Below are 20169 nucleotides of genomic sequence, written 5' to 3' on the forward strand. Positions count from 1 at the left end.
CTTGTCTCATCGCTACAACTCCCATACGGGCTCGGGAGAGACGAAGGTCGAAAGCCATGAGTCCTCCGAAACACAACCCAACAAAGTCGCCCAGCTTCTTAACACAGCACAACCGCACCAATGTGTCGGAGGAAACACCGTGCACCTGGCGACCTGGTTAGCCCGGCCCGCCACAGGAGTCATGGGCCAAAATCCCCACCGGCCACATACTATACAGTCTCACTGCTCTTTAAACTTCCATTTGATTTTTTTTAGTTTCTTAATCAAAGACAATTACTGGTAAAAGCACAGCATTTTGATTTCATCATTTTACTAAGGCTTTGAACTTGCTGCTCCACCAATGGCAATCTATAGCCTACATTGCAGTTTGGCAGCCTTTAGGTCATTTTCGATACCAATGTTACTAGCCAGTTAGACACCGATCCTGTCCACCAATATTTGTGTATATATACATTTTTATTTTGGGTCTGCTTGATATATACAATTTTTTAATTGTATTTTTTACACTTTATTTTTATTGACACTGGACTACCAAGGTTTACGTTGGCCATGATTGGTGAGGTTGGTCACTGACGGTCCTCGGTTACATTCACTTTATCTTCGACTCTGCTACGACATTGGAGTCTAATACTATCACTGATCTCTTCCAATTGTACTCTTGTTTAATTGTTGCAGTAGCTGAAGAGTTTAAGCAAACAAACCCTGTTTGCTTAATTGTACATACCCATATTACTAATTGTCCGTTTGCATACTATTATTGAATTGTTCCCTCCTTACGATATTTAACAATTTGCCAATACACGGACTGATCCTTTTCATAGCCTACTGGTTAATTTCACATTACTCAGCCCTGTGGCGACACCGAACGGACTACACTCATTTTATGGCCATTGAAATGCCACCAATCGCTGATAATATTTTTTCCATAACTGAAGCTGAAGGTTATACTCGTTGTTTAAAGTGTGACTGAAACCGAAAATGTACACTTGCCTATTGACATATATATTTTTTAATTTCAAGGGCGTATGTAACTTCTTTCCAAGGTCGGTTTGACCTCACTGCACATTTAGGGTAATCAACGGATGCTGAGTAAGAGAGAATTCTGCTGCTCGTCTCAAGTTTTTCCTTTTTCTTTTTCTTTTTTCTTTGAAGGGTGTTGTACTATCATTTTTATTTTTGTGGGAATGTTGAGGGTGGTGGGGGGAGGGGTTACGTTGGCATTATCCAAAGATTTTTGTGCTTTGCTTTTTTTTTTTTATCAAAAAATATTCAGATGTTTTGCTCATGCTGCTCCTCTCTCATTCTTTCTTTTCCTCTCTCTTTTTCATTTGACTTCTCCTCTTTAATAAGGATTCATGTATAGTTTAACAACAAGTCAGGATGGTACTTTAGGGTTTCATTTGCGGTTGTGGGGGGCAAATTAAGCGCTCCAGAGTATTTTCACATTTGAAGAGCCTGAATGCTGATATCGCATTTCTTCAAGAAATGCACCAACGTGTTAATGACTAGATTGCATAAAGCATGGGTTGGACAGGTTTTTCATTCTAACTTTAACGGCAAAGCCAGGGGAACAGCAATAGTGATTCACAAACTAGTACATTTTTCACCCTCATATATAATTTCAGATACTGGAGGATGTTATACAATAGCTCGTGGCACCCTCTTCCAAACCCCTGTAGTACTTGCAAATGTTTACGCCCCTAACACTAGATTTCTGACATCTATTTTAGCCTCTCTCCCTAATCTTGACACCCACCGCCTCATCTTCGGATGGGGACCTTAACTGTGTTATTGAACCAAGATTTGACCGGTCTAATCCCAGTACACTTACTCCTTCTGGGATGGCAAAAGCTCTTTCTACATTCATGACCCACATGGGTTGTGTTGATCATGGAGCTACCTCCATCCGGTCACAAAATACTTCTCCTATTCATCAAACCTACTCACGCATAGACAACTTTTTTTTAGATAGAGCCCTTCTCCCCTCAGATAAAACTACAGACTATTCTGCAAGAGTGATTAAGGACCATTCCCCCCACATTCTGGATTTAGCACTTACTCCGAATGCAAAACAAATGTTGAATTGGAGAGTTAACACGGCCCTATTGTCTAACAAAGAATTATGTGACTTTATCTCAACCAAAATAGATGATTTCATTCAAACAAATAAAAATGTGCCACCTCCCCTTATCTTCTTTGGGAGACTTTCAAAGCTGTTTTACGGGGAAAGATAATTTCTGACAATGCTCATTATGTCGAACAAAGAAAACGGAAACATCAGGAACTGCTGGACTCAATCCTGGCAATACACCATCCCCTGAATTATATGCAGAGTCTGAAACTTTAAACTCAAATTAATCTGCTTTCCACTGATAAAGCAGAGTTTCTGTTGCAAAGAACAAAGGGGACGAACTACGAATATGGTGACAAGGCCAGCTGCCTTTTGGCACACCAACTTAAATGCCAGTCAGCATCTCATCTTATCTCTCAGGTATGACTACTCTCGTAATCTTACAAGAGATCCATCTAATATTAATTCAACCTTCGTGTCACCTTATTCGAACCTCTACAAATCCGATCCACCCATCAGATAATACGGCTATGGACAACGTTTTAGATAACTTGGATATCCCATCCATTGATATGGACATGAGTAAAGTTCTGGACAACCCTCTGCATCTTTATGAGATAACAAAGGGTCTAAAATTAATGCAAAGTGGCAAGGCCCCAGGCTCTGATGGCTTCCCCGTCGATTTACAAAAAATGCTCATATCAACTCGCCCCATTACTATTAGATATGTTCACCGACTCGTTATCACAGGGCTCTCTCCCCCCGACGCTAACCCAAGCCTCCATCTCACTTATACTTAAGAAAGATAATGATCTGGTGGAATGTGGTGGACATCAGCCCATTTCATTTTTGAACGCGGATGTTAAATTATTAGCTCAGGTTCTAGCATACCAGTTGGAACCCTGCCTTCAGGATGTCATATCTGTTGGGGCGGCAGTGTAGCCTAGTGGTTAGAGCGTTGTACTAGTAACCGCAAGGTTGAGAGTTCAAACCCCCGAGCTGACAAAGTACAAAATCTGTCGTTCTGCCCCTGAACAGGCAGTTAACCCACTGTTCCCAGGCCGTCATTGAAAATAAGAATTTGTTCTTAACTGAATTGCCTGGTTAAATAAAGGTAAAAAAAATTAAAAAAAATGATCAAACGGGTTACATCAAAGGGCAACAACTGTTTTCCAATGTACGGCGGCTTTTGAACACTATACTATCTGTCACGCCCTGGTCGAAGTATATTGTGTTTGTCTGCATTTATTTGGTCAGGCCAGGGTGTGACATGGGTTTTTTGTGGTGAGTTTTGTCTTGGGGGTGTATAGCATAGTCTATGGCTGCCTGAGGCGGTTCTCAATCAGAGTCAGGTGATTATTTCGTGGGTGATTGTTCCTGTCTCTGTGTTTGTTGTCACCAGATAGGCTGTATAGGTTTTCACGTTCCGTTTGTTGTTTTGTATAGTTCGTTTTTTCATTCATCATTAAACATGTCTCAAAGATACCACGCTGCATTTTGGTCCCCTTCTCTTCCACCAGACGAAAGCCGTTACACTATCTCGCGATGCGAAGAAGGCTTTCGCCTGGGTGGAGTGGGGTTATTTACTTAAGAGTTGGGGAAGATTTGGTTTTAGGTCCAATTTCATCTCATCGTTCTTCTTGGAATATAAACACCATAATATTAATCAAATAAATTAAGCAACATTTATTCAAATCAATCCCATATACTATGTTCTTACAAAAACAGTGCAGCCAAAATTGAAGACTATCAAATGCTTCTCAAAGATGCCCTCTGGTGGAAATACAATACAAAACCAGTCAGTCCGATTGCACAGATCAGGTCAAATATTATTAGTTATGCAAACATACTCAGTAAAAAAATCTAGGACAAAAAAAGGCTTCTTAAACCTGTTTGAGATTGGGGGCAGTATTTTCACGTCTGGATGAAAAGCATGCCCAAAGAGTCTGGCTGACTGGCGGATCTGGAAGAGTCTGCATGACTGGCGGATCCTGGCAGACTGACGGCTCTGGCTGCTCCATACTGACTGGCGGCTCTTGCAGCTTCATGCTGACTGGCGGCTCTGGCTGCTCCATGCTGACTGGCGGCTCTGGCTGCTCCATGCAGATTGGCAGCTCTGGCGGCTTCTTGCAGACTGGGAGCTCTGGCTGCTCCATGTAGACTGGACTGGCAGCTCTGGCAGCTCCTTGCAGACTGTCAGCTCCTTGCAGACTGACAGCTCCTTGCAGACTGGCAGCTCCTTGCAGACTAACAGCTCCTTGCAGACTTACAGCTCCTTGCAGACTGGCAGCTCCTTGCAGACTGGCAGCTCCTTGCAGACTGGCAGCATCTTGCAGACTGGCAGCTCCTTGCAGACTGGCAGCTCCTTGCAGACTGGCAGCTCCATGCAGACTGGTAGCTCCATGCAGACTGGCAGCTCCGGCTCCTCCATGCAGACTGGCAGCTCTGGCTGTTCCATGAAGACTGACAGCTCTGGCTGCTTCATGCAGACTGACAGCTCTGGCTGCTTCATGCAGACTGGCAGCTCTGGCTGCTCCATGCAGGCTGGCAGCTCTGGCTGCGCTAAACAAGCAGGAGACTCCGGCAACGCTGTAGAGGCGGAAGGCTCTGGCAGCGCTAAACAGGCAGGAGACTCCAGCAGCGCAGGAGAGGAGGAAGGCTCTGGCTGCGCTGAACAGGCGGGAGACTCCAGCAGCGCTGTAGAGGAGAAAGGCTCTGGCTGCGCTGAACAGGCGGGAGACTCCGGCAGCACAGGAGAGGAGAAAGGCTCCGGCAGCGCTGGAGAGGCGATAGGCTCCGGCAGCGCAGGAGAGGAGGAAGGCTCGGGCAGCGCTGAACAGGCGGGAGACTCTGACAGCGCAGGAGAGGCGAGGCGCACTGTAGGCCTGATGCGTGGTGCTGGCACTGGTGGTACAGGGCCGAGGACACGGACAGGAAGCCTGGTGCAGAGAGCTGCCACCGGAGGACTGATGTGTGGAGGTGGCACTGGATAGACCGGACCGTGCAGGCGCACTGGAGCTCTTGAGCACCGAACCTGCCCAACCTTACCTGGCTCAATGCCCACTCTAGCCCGGCCAATACGAGGAGCTGGTATGTACCGCACCGGGCTATGCACCCGCACTGGAGACACCGTGCGCTCCACAGCATAACACTGTGCCTGCCCGGTCTCTTTAGCCCCCGGGTAAGCACAGGAAGTTTGCGCAGGTCTCCTACCTGGCGTAGCCCTACTCCCTGTGAGCCAACCCCCCCCCCCAAGAAATTTTTGGGGCTGACTCTTGGGCTTCCTTCCGCACCGCCGCGCTTGCTTAGCCATCTCCAATCTCCTATAACCCTCTTCGCACTGCTCCAGTGAATCCCAGGCGGGCTCCGGCACTCTCCCTGGGTCGACCGCCCACCTGTCTATTTCCTCCCAAGTAGTGTAGTCCCGATATTGTTGCTCCTGCTGCCGCTGTTGCTTCTCCTCATACCAGCGCCTCTCAGCTCTCTCCGCCTGGGGCGGCGATATTCTCCAGGCTGATCCCAGGGTCCTTCTCCAAACAATTCGTCCTCCCATGTCCATTCCTCTTTATGTTGCTCCTGCTGGATTTTTAATTAATTTATTTGCAAATTATGGTGAAATAAAGTATTTGGTCAATAACAAAGGTGAATACCTTGATTATTTGTGTTTTGTGTAGATGTGTGTCCCATTGTGTGTACATGTGTGTGTTTATATGCTCCCATATTTTGGTTAAATTGAATATCTATAAATCAGTAACCATAAAGCATATCCCATACATGTTTACTGTGTATCTCTATCATCTTTCAATCCTCACATATACAATATATGTCTATGATACGATTAGACCATTAGAGAACTGTTCCTGCCCTTTCACGGTCGGTGACACAGTGGAGTCTTGAAGTTTTTCCCAGAATGCCTCAGTGTCTGGGTGTCAGCGGGGCACACCAGACACACATTCAGGGACTATTTCGCATACATCACACAAGGTTGGTGGCACCTTAAATGGGGAGAAAGGGCTCGTGGTAATGGCTGAAGCGGAATTAGTGGAATGGTATCAAATACATCAAACAATTGGTTTCTATGTGTTTGATGCCATTTCATTCCTTCCGTTCCAGCCATTATTACGAGCCGTCCTCCCCTCCACTAACACATGCACGCAGGTACATGCACATTAGAGAATACTTCAGGACACTCTGGGAGTCATCCAAAGAGTCAACAAACATGAGACAATTACTGCTCCTTCAGTGGTTCTCTTTCTCTCTCTCTCTCTGCCTAACTAAGTTCTTCTCGCTCTCACTCTGTGTGTGTGAGTGCGTGCATGTTTATGTATGCTTGTGTGCTTGTACACTGTATCCGTGCAGGTGTGTGTATGTATGAACTGCTTTGGCTGTGAAAGGAGAACTGAGAGGTCACTGCACCCCCTGGCAATAAATAGATCCTCAGTCATTGAGGCCAGTGGAGGAGGGATATGCTATAGAACTTCCATTCTCCAGCATCCTCCATATTGTCTGCAGAAGGATCTGTTGAGCTAACATGATGTGCAGGGATTGTTTGAAGGCTGGGACACCGGTAAAACTATTGTATGTCTCTGGGAGAGGTATTCACCTGAAGTAAAACATATTTTGACATGTCTTGCCAACCACCATGTGGTTAAAGTGTAACTCGAGACTAAGTGGAGCAATGAGAGGCACCACTTAGCAATGACATCTGATTAAATGCGGACATAACTCTATAAAACTATTTTTAATAGTAAAAATGACAAGTAGATAAACCAAGCAGTTTGCTATAGGTCCTGACAAGAATAATAAACAGAAATATTTTGACCAACTGGGGACATTTTGTTAATCCCCACACGTGTGTGTGTGTGTGTGTGTGTGTGTGTGTGTGTGTGTGTGTGTGTGTGTGTGTGTGTGTGTGTGTGTGTGTGTGTGTGTGTGTGTGTGTGTGTGTGTGTGTGTGTGTGTGTGTGTGTGTGTGTGTGTGTGTGTGTGTGTGTGTGTGTGTGTGTGTGTGTGTGTGTGTGTGTGTGTGTGTGTGTGTGTGTGTGTGTGGTGTGTTTTAGGGTTAAGGTTAGGTTTTGGGGTTAAGGTTAGGCAAAATAGGATTTTGAATTGGACTGAAAATGTGTTCCCACATGGTTAGTTATTGTAGACTGTGTGTGTGTGTGTGTGTGTGTGCGCCTCTCTCTCCCATCCCTCTTCTCTCCTCTCACCCATTTCTCCCCCACTTTCACCCCATTATTCTCCACCCACCCTTCTCCCTGCACCTCTCCTCTTCCTTCCTCTACTCTCCTGCACTCCCTCAACCAACCACCCTCTGTCCATAAGCTCTCCTCACCATCTCCACCACTCACTCCCCTCACCATCCTTCTCCCTGCCCCTTTCCTTCCTGTTCCTCCGCTGTTAGCTCCATGTTGTGATGTGCTGGCAGAAGAAGACAGGGACACAGCAGGGGTGGAACTGTGGAACAAAGCACTGCCAGCCCACACTGCCACCCTACAGAGCTGCAGGTACTTGGCTTGGGGCCCATGGCACATAGACCCCCCAAACAGGGGCGGAAAGGACAGGATCTGCAACAGGGTGGGATGGGCAAGGGGTTAGCTGAAGGCTGGGGGATTGAGTTGATACCGTTGGTTTGGAAGGATGACTATGTGTGGGATGGGGGGCAACCATGTCGCCCAACAACCCCACCACCTTCATCCAACCCATCGCCCATCTCACCACACACTCAGGATGACATATCCACATTTACATTTGATTTAACACACAGACAAGCATGTTCTTTTTGCCATAGGCATCTTACCTGTGCATTTGAAGAACTTGGACTCTCCCACACTTAGCTCCACCTTGTTCAAGGATATGGATACCTGCAGAACAGCTGCGAGCAGAGAGAGAAAGAGAAAAAAGATGAGTATATACACACACAAAAACTCACTAAGATAACATAGGATAATAAGACATGGAGGGGTGGGGGGGTGACTGGATTTAAAAAGTTGGCGCTGTACAACGTGACCGGTCGGGAGTAGGATATTAAGTAACTGCGAGTGAAGAGCAAAATAATCAGAATATTGATTTATCAAGACCAGTTCCCATGTGTGTCTAAGAGCAGCGCAAAACTGTGCTGAAATAGTTGACCACACGTGGGTATGCTGTTGCTTAAAATCCTATTATAACAATTGGATGACTTTTGGTGTTCCAGTATGCAACAATGTGTTGCATTCACTAGTCTACCTTATTTTTAAAAGAACTCCAGCACAGAGAAGAGAAAGGAGACCAAAATAATACAACAAGAAAGCGATTCATAAACGCATTTGGCTGTTTTTGATATTGGCCATCAACCAAAAACACATAATCTACCACATAATCTCAGCAAGGTTTTACCCGTGGTCGTGGAGATGGGGGGGAAGTGCAACTAAAATGTACTGAACTAATACATTGCAAATTGGTGGGATTTTCACACATATAGTAAGCAGGCTATTAAATGACCATTTTGTAAATAAATCGATGTATGAAGAGTCTAATGTCCTACTAATAGCCCATCATGGAAACATTGTTTGCATGATGGTCGACACCTGCTAGAGTACACTTGTGAAAAACAAGTGTTTGTAAACATGTTTTCAAAATGCCTCCAGCTCTTCATCACCACTTTAAATGAAAACACAGCTTCTAAAAAAAATTCACATAACGTTTGATTACATTCTTCACCGTAACCACAATGTCACAAATAATCAAACACACACACAACATGAGCAGATTAACTTGGGACAAAACAGCCAAAGCATTTTTCGTTAGGGAAAATCTGGTCTGTGAGAATATCCAATGGGCTTTTATATAATTATAATGTAGGGTTAATAATAATAATAATAATAATAATAATTGTAGGATAACAGATCGGCTCTCAGAACTCATTAAGACATTGGCTTCTATATTCAATATGATAAATCATTCAGAAGGTTAAATATGTTTTAGGCCTGCAGTAGGTTATAATGAACTGAAAATGGTGTGTCAATTCATAAAGCATGTGCCATGGAATCAGTACATCAAAAAAACTATTTTGCAATCTGTATGTCACAGCTGTCAATTTTATGGTCCTTAAATGAAACTGGTATACATTTTTAGTTATCACAATTTTGGTCTTTAATGCAGGGCCGGTAGACAAGTTACTTACTTTTTTATTCTTCCTCTACGGGAACGGTCCCAACCCCCCACCCCACGGGACGGTTGAACTAATGTGCACTAATGTGAAAAGCATGACATTGTAATTAAGAAAGAACATTTGCCAGGACATAGGCATGTCTTATATGGGCAGAAAGCTTAAATTATTGATAATCTAACTACACTGCCAAATTTACAGAAGTTAATAGAGTGAAAAAATACAATGCTATTGTTTGAGGAGAGAGCACAACAACTAAAAACTTTTAACAGTGTCTTTTCTGTAGGAAAGCTAATTATCCATCATTTTTGACACACCTGGGAGTGTGTAAACTTAAATGCTTTATTACCATATTATTTTTGTATGTTCTGTATAGTTATGTACTTGCAAATATATCAATTGACCAATTCGGCACATTTTGGCAGACTTGATAACACATTTTTAACAGTAATACAATGGCTCATTGGATGAGTCTAAAACTTTGCACGTGCACTGCTAAATTGCGCCTAGACTCGTAAGTCATATGCATTTTCAGAAAGGCAATTGTTTTTTTCCTTTGTATTATATTTTACCAGATCTAATGTGTTATATTCTCCTACATGAATTTCACATTTCCACAAATGTATTTCACAAAGTGACAAAGTGAACACAAAGTGTTTCATTTCAAATGGTATCAAGAATATGCATATACCTGCTTCAGATCCTGAGCTACAGGCAGTTAGATTTGAGTATGTCATGTTAGGCGAATATTGAAAAAAAAAAGGGTCTGATCCTTTTAACTGAAATTGCAACCAACTTTTTTGTAATCTGAATAAGGGGAAAGGGCCCTTCTTGAAAATGGGGTGAGACATTCCAACTAATTTCTAAATAAAGCCAGTTTGTTATTTAGAATGATTTATTTCTGTTTGTAGAGGGAGAGAAAAAAAGCACCCACCGTGTATATTTTTTTCCCGAAAATTGTCAGTCCACATGTGAAGTGAAATTCCCCCATTGTATTTACCCAGGTTATCTCTTAATTAACTCCAGGACCACCGACAGTTGTTGTTGATGCCTGATGCAGGACTCCAGTGCCAGAGGAGAGACTCTCAGACTGAAAACGCCTCCATTAATTGCCACAGTTTAGACTACCGCTAGATCGGCGTTCTAACTCCCCTTTGTGATTGTGTGGTGCAATGACAGAATACCACCATCTACCAGTAACGGTCACGGCATAAGCTTGTAACTTTTAAAGGAGGAACCACTGTACTATTCTATGAAGCTTAAATACTTCAAATTATGCATCACAAGAGGCTTACTTCAATGGCAGTCTTTAAAAGTACAAAGCCATGAGCCTTTCCCCTTTGCTCGGAGACTGCTACTACTATACAATAGGGTACCATGTGGCGATTCACATAGGATGAAGGACTAGGTAATGAGTGGAGTTGCGAAACTTCACTTTACCATATAAAAGCTTGAAATCACCCACACAATTCAAATGTAGATGTTTAGCTGCACCTCATTGCAAGTTATACTTAAGTGTCTTGCTTGCTGCTTACCCCTTCCCGAGCCAAGGGTGCATCCCAAATGGAACCCTATTTTCTATATAGTGCACTTCTTTTGACCATAGGCCTGTGAGCTGGTCCTATGGGCCCTGGTCAAAAGTAGTGCACTAAATAGGGAATAGGGTGTCATTTGGGACACATGGCAGCCAGAGAAGTATAGCGTGAATCTAGTTAGGGGCGACACCAAAGGCAGTGGAGGAGAAAGCACCTTTGATCTTTTCTCTCCCTCTATCCTTTGATTATCCCTTCTTTGAATCTCTTATTATATTTTGCTACAGTTTGTGTTTATGTTCTGTAGATGCACACACACACACACACACACACACACACACACACACACACACACACACACACACACACACACACACACAAAGACATTTTCTACGTCAGAGAGCTGCCTATAGATAGCAGTAGGTGGACACTACTGTAATGTCAATACCTTGCTTCATGCCTGGTAATACACATCTACATCACAATGATTTATTGTGATTTATCCATACTGAACAAAACTATAAACACAGTTACAGTTCATTTAATGAAATCAGTCAATTGAAATAAATAAATTAGGCACTAATCTATGGATTTCACATGACTGGGCAGTTGCACAGCCAATCAGAATCTGTTTTTCCCCACAAAAGAGCTTCATTATAGACAGAAATACTCCTCATCACCCCCTCCCACCCCCGCTCAGACGATCCCTCAGATGAAGAAGCCGGATGTGGAGGTCCTGGGCTGGAGTGGTTACACGGGGTCTGCTGTTGTGAGGCTGGTTGGACGTAATGCCAAATTCTCTAAAATGATGTTGGAGGCAGCTTATGGTAGAGAAATTGAATGTTCAATTCTCTGGCAACAGCTCTGGTGGACATTCCTGCAATCAGCATGCCAATTGCATGCTCCCTCAAAACATGTGACATCTGTGGCATTGTGTTGTGTGACAGAACTGCACATTTTAAAGTGGCCTTTGAAACTCTTGATATGCCACACCTGTCAGGTGGATGGATTATATTGGAAAATGAGAAATGCTCACAAATATGGATATAAACAAATTTGTGCACAAAGTTTGAGAGAAATTAGCTTTTTGTGTGCAGGGAATATATTATTTCAGCTCATGAAACATATGACATGTTGCGTTTATGTTTTTGTTCCATCTCTGGGCTCCCCAGTGGCACAGTGTTCTAAGGCACTGTATCTCAGTGCAAGAAACATCACTACATTCCCTTGTTCAAATCCAGGCTGTATCACATCCAGCAGTGATTGGAAGTCCCATAGGGTGGTGCCCAGCATTTTCCGGGGTAGGCCGTCAATGTAAATAAGAATTTGTTCTTAACTGACTTACCTACATAAATAAAGGTTCAATTAAAAATATATATATTTATCCTCCAACTTTCCATTCTCCCTTTTTGCACGCACACACACAACCCCCTGGCAACACCCCCCGCAAACACAACACACTGCCCCATGCCCAGGGTAGCACTATATTACAGTTGCCAGTTCTGTCCTCTCAGCTCTGCCCCACTTCCTCCTCTTCCCTGTGACATGGAGCTCCAGCTGTGCCTGGTGCCCCTCCTCTCAGAGGTAACAAGTAGACTGTCTGCAATACCTTACAGTCGCTCCAACTGGCTGATTAACGAGCAGAGGACTCATATGCACGTACGCAGATACACAGACACACACACAGACTCTGGCCCGATGCACACATACACACTCCACCCCTCCCTCCATCACCACTGCATCATTAACTACCAGCCAATTCCTGTTTACAAGCAAAAACAAAAACAAAAAAAAATTCAAATACGGAAGTGGTCCGATGAAGAGGATGCTAAGCTACAGGATTGTTTACCACATCAGTTACCGGCTTCATTAACCCTTGGACGCGTATGAACACATATTTCTGATCATTGTTGAGTGGTCCCTGCAGTGTACCATCGCAAATATGTGATTGGAACAGTAGCAACAGAACACATGATGCAACAAGCATATCTAAAACTTCATTGTTGTCTGAAAAGCATCTAAACAATGTTTTGTATTGATGGAACATACAGCTCTTAACTTTGTTCCTCAATTTCACCTTTTCTTGTAAAAGAAAAATGAAAACTTCATCATCCAAGTATCAAACGGAACACATCCAGGGCCAAAATACTTCTATAAACCAGTCTAAGGTTGCGCTGACAAAAAACAAAACATAAGTTGGTGACCTAAAAGCTAGACTTGTTTACAATGTAACATCTCTGGTGAGCACAAGTGAAAAATTGAATATTGTTAAGAAAGAAGATATGTGTCAGCTAAGCTAAATTCTTCATGACGGCAGCTTGTTTATGTTTGACAAGGAAAAACTCCCTAATCCCAGAATGCCATTCACTATAAAACACAAATAAACAAAGTCAAAGATGGCTGCGCCCATTGCCTGAATAAAATCAACTTAGTTTGGCCACAGAATATTACAAATCTTCGATGTGCTTGTTACAGTGTATACAAGAACCGGAGCACATGACTTGACAAGTTTACATTTTTTGACGAATCACAAAGCAAATAAAATATTATCACCTCAAATACTAGTATACTGCCTAGCCGTAGCACGAAACCTAAAGTCTTGCCAGATTTGGGTGAAACTATTATAGGGGGATTTGTAGTTAGTGATACTTGAAGTTTATACAAATGTAACCACGTTTTAAGAGATCAATAGCTGGAGATCAATAATCCTGTCTAGCTCCATAGTTTATGACAACCCATATCTACAGCTTCACCTCACTCATGCCACGGTCTCTGCACACAATATACTGTAGCTGATAACACGCACACACCATTCAATCTGATCATCCACACAAATGACCTCACTTTCTTGCTTACATGACCCACCCTGTTCTCACTCTCTCTCCCCTGTCCCGACCAGGCTAAAGCCTATCCATGCCATAATACTCACCACATTTGATGACTACGGAATATCTCCTTCGCTTGGCATTCGACGCAGGCATTTGTAGGCTACATGTCCAGTGGTGATAAAACGTTGATATGAACAAAAACTATTTACAAAGCCAGTGTTTACCTTTGCCATGGTTGGCATGTGTCATATATGCTGATACCCCGCTCTCACTTTGTTTCTTCGCAACTATTGTGTCAAACACACCGGACTTAGCACCTCAGGTGGTCCGCCCTGTCTTACATGAGCAGACCCTCAGACAGGCTAATACCAAAGCCTCTTTCAAATAATAATACATGTAACAGAGATGACTATAATAATTATATATATATCAGTAATACTATAGATACTCGCTGCTACTTCTATAAATAGAAGGGATAAGAGATTGAGTGTTTAAAAAACTAATACGAGGCAGAAAATGTGATCTTGATGCAGTGAGAGGTGCAGTGGATAATGGCAGCATAGAATTCTGGTACCGTGTGCAAAAATAACTCACATTGTAAGGGTCGTTATTAATATTTAGTGACCAACCAGAAGCCATGGATTACAGGCAACATCCACATTGGGCTAAAGGCTAAAGCTGTCGCTTTCAATGAGCGGGACACTAATCCGGAAGTTTATAAGAAATCCAAGCTACACCTCCGACGAACCATCAAACAGGCAAAGGGTCAATACAGTACCAAGATCAAATCCTACTACACCGGCTCTGACTCTTGTTGCATGTGGCAGGGCTGGCAAACAAGCACAGATTACAAAGGGAAACCCCGCCGCGAACTGTCCAGTGACGTAAGCCTACCAGATGAGCTAAATACCTTCTATGCACGCTTCGAGGCTAGCAACACTGAACTACGCATGAGAGCACCAGCTGTAAGGGTAAAGGGTCCGGAGACTGTGTTAACACTCTCTCCATAGCCAATGTGAGTAATACTTTTACCCTTTTACTGCTGTGGGCTAAATCAGGGTCAAACAGAGTGTTTCTTTGTAGTCTTAAACAAATCTACTTTACAACAAAAGTATATATCTCACACACATAGTTATGGGCTTCAAAAAAAGAGGGTATCTGTACCATGTCAGATATAGAGTTGACATGTGTTACATTTTGAGTTTGCCTTCCAATATTACACTTTATATACATCACAGAAAACTGAAATATAACAAAACTGTTTGACATAGAAACACCAGATTTTCGGCGGGTTTTTTAAATAATGTTTATTCATTATAAAATGATGGAAAATATGAATAATATTCCACCCATGAGACCACTAGGTCATTTGACTGCAGGTCAAGGGCTACACAGGTTAACATTCAGAAGGCTGCAGGGCCAGACGGATTATCAGGACACATACTCAGATCATGTGCTTACCAGCTGGCAAGTGTCTTCACTGACATTTTCAACCTCTCCCTGACCACCATAGTCCCCCTGTCCAAGAATAAGGTAACCTGCATAAATGACTATTGCCCTATAGCACTCATATCTGTAGCCATGAAATGCTTTGAAAAGCTGGTCATGGCTCACATCAACACCATCATCCTAGACACCCTGGACCCAGTCCAATTTGCATACCGCCGCAACAGATCCACAGATTACGCAATCTTGATTGCACTCCACACTGCCCTTTCCCACCTGGACAAAAGGAACATCTACGCGATAAGGCTGTTCATTGACTACAGCTCAGAGTTCAATGCCATTGTGCCCTCCAAACTCATCACTAAATTAAGGGCCCTGGGATTAAACACCTCCTCTGCAATTGGATCCTGGACATCCTGATGGCCACCCTCAGGTGGTGAGGATAGGCAGCAACACATCCGCAACGCTTATCCTCAGGGATGTGTGCTTAGACCCCTTCTGTAATCCCTGTTCAACCACGACTGTGTGGCCGTGCACGACTCCAACAACATCATTACGTTTACAGACGACACACGGTGGTAGGCCTGATCGCCGACAACGATGAGACAGCCTACAGGGGGGAGGTCAGAGACCTGGCAGTGTGGTGCCATGACAATAACCTCTCCTTTAACATCAGCAAGACAAAGGAGCTGTTAGTGGACTACAGAAGATGGAGGGCAGAGCATGCCCCCATCCACATTTATGGGGCTGTTGTGGAACAGGTTGAGAGCTTCAAGTTCCTTGGTGGACACATAACTAAGGAACTATCATGGTCCACACACAACACAGTCATGAAGAGGGCATGACAACACTGCTGAAAAGATTTGGCATGGGCCCTCAGATCCTCAAAAAGTTATACAGCTGCACCATCGAGAGCATCTTTAATGGCTGCATCACAGCTTGGTTTGGCAACTGTTTGGCATCCGAATGCAAGGTGCTACAGATGGTAGTGCGTACCGCCCAGTACATCACTGGAGCCGAGCTCCCTGCCATCCAGAACCTCTATACCATAACCTCTATATAGTCAGAGGAAGACCCAAAAAATTGTCAAACACTCCAGCCACTCTCTGCTACCGCATGTCAAGTGGTACCGATGCACAAGGTCTCGAACCAACAGGATCCTCAACAGCTTCAAACCCTAAGCTTTAAGACGGATACATAGTTAATTAAATAGTTAACCAATAGCTACTCGGAATATCTGCATTGACCCTTTTCGCAATTTTCTCTTTTGACTCATAACATATGCTGCTGTTACTGTTTATTATCTATCCCGTTGCCTAGTCACTTTATCCCAACCTATGTCTCTACCTCAATTACCTCATACCCCTGCACATCTACTCGGTACTGGTACCCCATGTATATAGCCAAGTTATCATTACTCATTGTGTATTTATTCCTTGTATTTATTCCTTTTATTCCTTTATTCCGTGTTATTATTTTTCTATTTATTTTCTATCTCCATTGTTGGGAAGGGCCCGTAAGCATTTTACTGTTACTCTACACTAGTTGTTCATGACAGGAAGTGTCACATAGCAGAGGCAAACACTGCAAAGTCCCGCTATAGCAATCACAATGGATCAAATGGGGAAACAAATGAGCCATTACACAATTGATGACAACAATGGTGGGTGTTGATCGAACATTCAATAAATATATTTTTTCTCTACCATTCACTTTTATTTAAATTATGTCAGTCAAGCTATATTGATTTGTACCCATTTAAGATACTTCAGAATGTCATGAAAACCGACATTGTCTGGCAGTGTCACTTTTGCAATCATCTTCTACTATCATCCCAAATGATAATTGTTGCCATATCCTCCACACCAAGAGACTGTGCAATCATCACACAATGGAATGTGAACACATACTAGTACTAATTAATGAATTAGAAGGCCCAATCAACAGGCCAATATAAAATATTTCAAGCTGCTATGTCAATCACATACTCCTCCACTCCTCTCTCCCTCTTTCCTCAAATGATAGAATAATCTGGATCCCCCACTTCCCCCAAGTCATAACCCCTTGAGGTTTCCTTCCTCAACACACCATTGTGTTTGCATGTCACCTCACAGCCTGTGGTCACGTAGTTGAGGAAATTACCCAGAATGCATTTTACTTTCCTTTTCCTCTGTTGCTGTACAGTAGCTCTGTGTTGAGGCTGCCTGGTGTGTTTGTGTGTGTGTGTGTGTGTGTGTGTGTGTGTGTGTGTGTGTGTGTGTGTGTGTGTGTGTGTGTGTGTGTGTGTGTGTGTGTGTGTGTGTGTGTGTGTGTGTGTGTGTGTGTGTGTGTGTGTGTGTGTGTGTGTGTGTGTGTGTGTGTGTGTGTGTGTGTGTGTGTGTGTGTGTGTGTGTGTGTGTGTATTGTACACCAGCTATGTGATGTCAAGAGGGGCGCCTGGAACGCCTTCAAGTCCTCTGTGAAATCACAGGGAATTACAGATGAGCAGTTTCTTTCAGTCTCGCCTCAGGGCACATCTGCACTGTGTGCTCAATTACCGCTAATACACACGCTCTACACAGGGGTGTTTGTTTAGAATGCCAAGCAATGGAAGTAACAGAGCCTGTTATATAATGGGACTACTGTAGGACTATAATGCACAACAAATCCTATGCAATATATTGGGAACTCTGGTCAATCAATTAATGTACTGGTAGGAAGAAAGAGAGCATTTGACTGATGCTTGGACACATCTGTCTGTCCATCCATCCGTCTCACTCCTCGTCCTGTCACTATGGCATGCAATCCTCTGGACATGACAGTGGTGGCTCTTGTCACCAAACCATGTCCAATCGTCCTGTCATATCAGCTCATGTATGGTCCCTGGCAGAACTAGCTCTCTTCCCTCTCTCAATGTATCCCTCAATACATTGCTTACCCACTACTTTTCCAATTTCCCTCTCCTTTCTTTAAAGCCTCTCATATTGCAAGCTGGCCTCGTGGAGATGTGGAGAGAGACCACCCTATATTTGCTTGTACTCCGATGGATGGAATCATGCACGCACGCACGCACACACACACACACACACACACACACACACACACACACACACACACACACACACACACACACACACACACACACACACACACACACACACACACACACACACACACACACACACACACACACACACACACGTGTGCATGCATTGACCCACAGACACACACACACACAAACACACAGGGCTGTTTCTAGCCATTTTGGGGGCCATGAACACTTTGCCATTGAATCAGTCAATCTTGATGAACAATAGATGTGCAAAATGTCAAGTACAATGCCAAGTACATGTCATGGTTCCACCTGTCACCAGAGGGCGGCAGAGACCGTCCTAGAGACATTAATGACACTCAGGTGTATTCTGTTTACTCGTAAAGATTTCCCTGTTAAAATAAACGTTTCTGTTGTCCTTTGCAGAAGCTTGGATTGTTTACCGCGTGCATTTGTTTCCTGAGGGAGTTTGAGACTTAATGTTTATTGTTTTTTAAATTTGCTGTGATCCTGCGGCTACCGTTTCTCAGTAAAGTATGATGTTTATCCTTAACCACTGATTCCTCGTCTGGTCTCTTCTCTGCACCTGGGTCCAACCTCACCACATCATAGCAAGCTTCTGCCTAAACATGGACCCAGCAGAGATTAACCAGGTCCAGAATGCTATAACCCACCAAGGAGCACTGCCGGTGTGGCAGCAAGAACAACTCTACCAAATATCAGAGACCCTCCGGGCACTTACCGATTCCCTCCAACCACGTCCCAACCTCAACCCAGGAGGAGCCAATGCCCAAGTCTCATCGCCTAGTGGGTACAGGCTTCGCCGTAGTGCCTCCAGGGAACCTGCACTGGGAACCCAAGATCCCAGCCCCGGAGTGGTATGATGGCCACCCGGGAGGATGCAAGGTGTTCCTCACTCAGTATTCTCTGGTGTTTGAGCTACAGTCCTCCTCGTTCCACACCGATTGGGCCATGATCACCTACATAATCTCTCTACTCTCAGGCAAGGCCCTGGTGTGGGCAACGGCCAAGCTGCGACGAGTCTTCAACCACCCTATCGGCGGATGAGAAAAGGCAAGCTGACTGTTCAACCTCCGCCAAGGGGCCAGACCAGTGTCTGACCATGCCGTTGAGTTCCGCACCCTCACCACCGAGAGTGGGTGGAAAACCAAGGCACCGGTCACCGCTTTCCACCAAGGTCTGTCTAACTCCATCAAGGATGAACTGGCCGCTCGGGAACTGGAAGAGGACCCCGAGTCCCGGATAATGCTGGCCATCAGGAATGACAACCACATCCGAGAACGTGGGAGACAGTATCTTTTTGACACCACCCCTGTATCCCACTTTCTGGAGCACCCTAAGCCTCCCGAGCCCAGCATTGAGGAGCCTAGGCAGCTGGGACGCACACGTCAGAGCACAGGAACATGACAGGTGCATGTGTGATGGCTGCTGCCTCTACTGCGGAGGTATCGGCCATCTCTGTGCTACATGCCCAGAGTTGACGGCAAACGCCACTGCTCGCCAGGACAAGGGGAGACCTGACGAGCTGTGCAGTTATACTCCAGCTACCGTGTCACCATGTGACACTACCCACAACACTTAATTGGGACAACCGTCAGCACCACATTCAAGCCTTCATGGACTCCAGAGCCACGGATAATTCACCAGAGAATTACAAATCCCCTGCATGAAATGTCCCATCCCTCTGCATATTCAAGCCCTCGATGGATGCCCCATTGGCTCCAGCCAAGTGGAATATCAGACCAAGCCCATTCTACTGCAGGTTGGGGTGAACCACTCAGAGACTCTTTATTTTGATTGCTCCTGAGAACCCACTTATCCTAGGGTACCCCTGACTATTGTTACATAACCCACTATTATCCTAGTCCACGGAACACTTACTAGAACAGGGTAAGAACTGCCAGACTAAATTCCAAAGACCCCCACCAAGAGCTTCGCCATGTTCCCCGGCATCCATTGAAGACCAAGACTCTTCCACTCTCCATACTGAATACTTCAACCTATCGGGAGGCCTTCAGTAAGAGGCAATCCGCCACCCTCCCTCTTCATCGTCCATGCAACTGCGCCATAGAACTCCTACCCGGCTCCAC

General features: G+C 44.4%; 1 protein-coding gene across 1 annotated transcript in view; it reads right to left on the reverse strand.

Annotated features, from left to right (window-relative positions):
* The window catches only part of LOC135543099 (neural cell adhesion molecule 2-like), a 423699-nt gene that overhangs the window by 86040 nt on the left and 317490 nt on the right, over positions 1 to 20169 (reverse strand). The window contains exon 2 of the mRNA XM_064970177.1: positions 7872 to 7946. Within this exon, the coding sequence (XP_064826249.1) occupies positions 7872 to 7946 (75 nt within the window). The remainder of the gene's footprint in view (positions 1 to 7871; positions 7947 to 20169) is intronic.

The sequence above is a fragment of the Oncorhynchus masou genome, chromosome 7 (assembly GCF_036934945.1).
Source record: "Oncorhynchus masou masou isolate Uvic2021 chromosome 7, UVic_Omas_1.1, whole genome shotgun sequence".
Taxonomy (NCBI): Eukaryota; Metazoa; Chordata; class Actinopteri; order Salmoniformes; family Salmonidae; genus Oncorhynchus; species Oncorhynchus masou.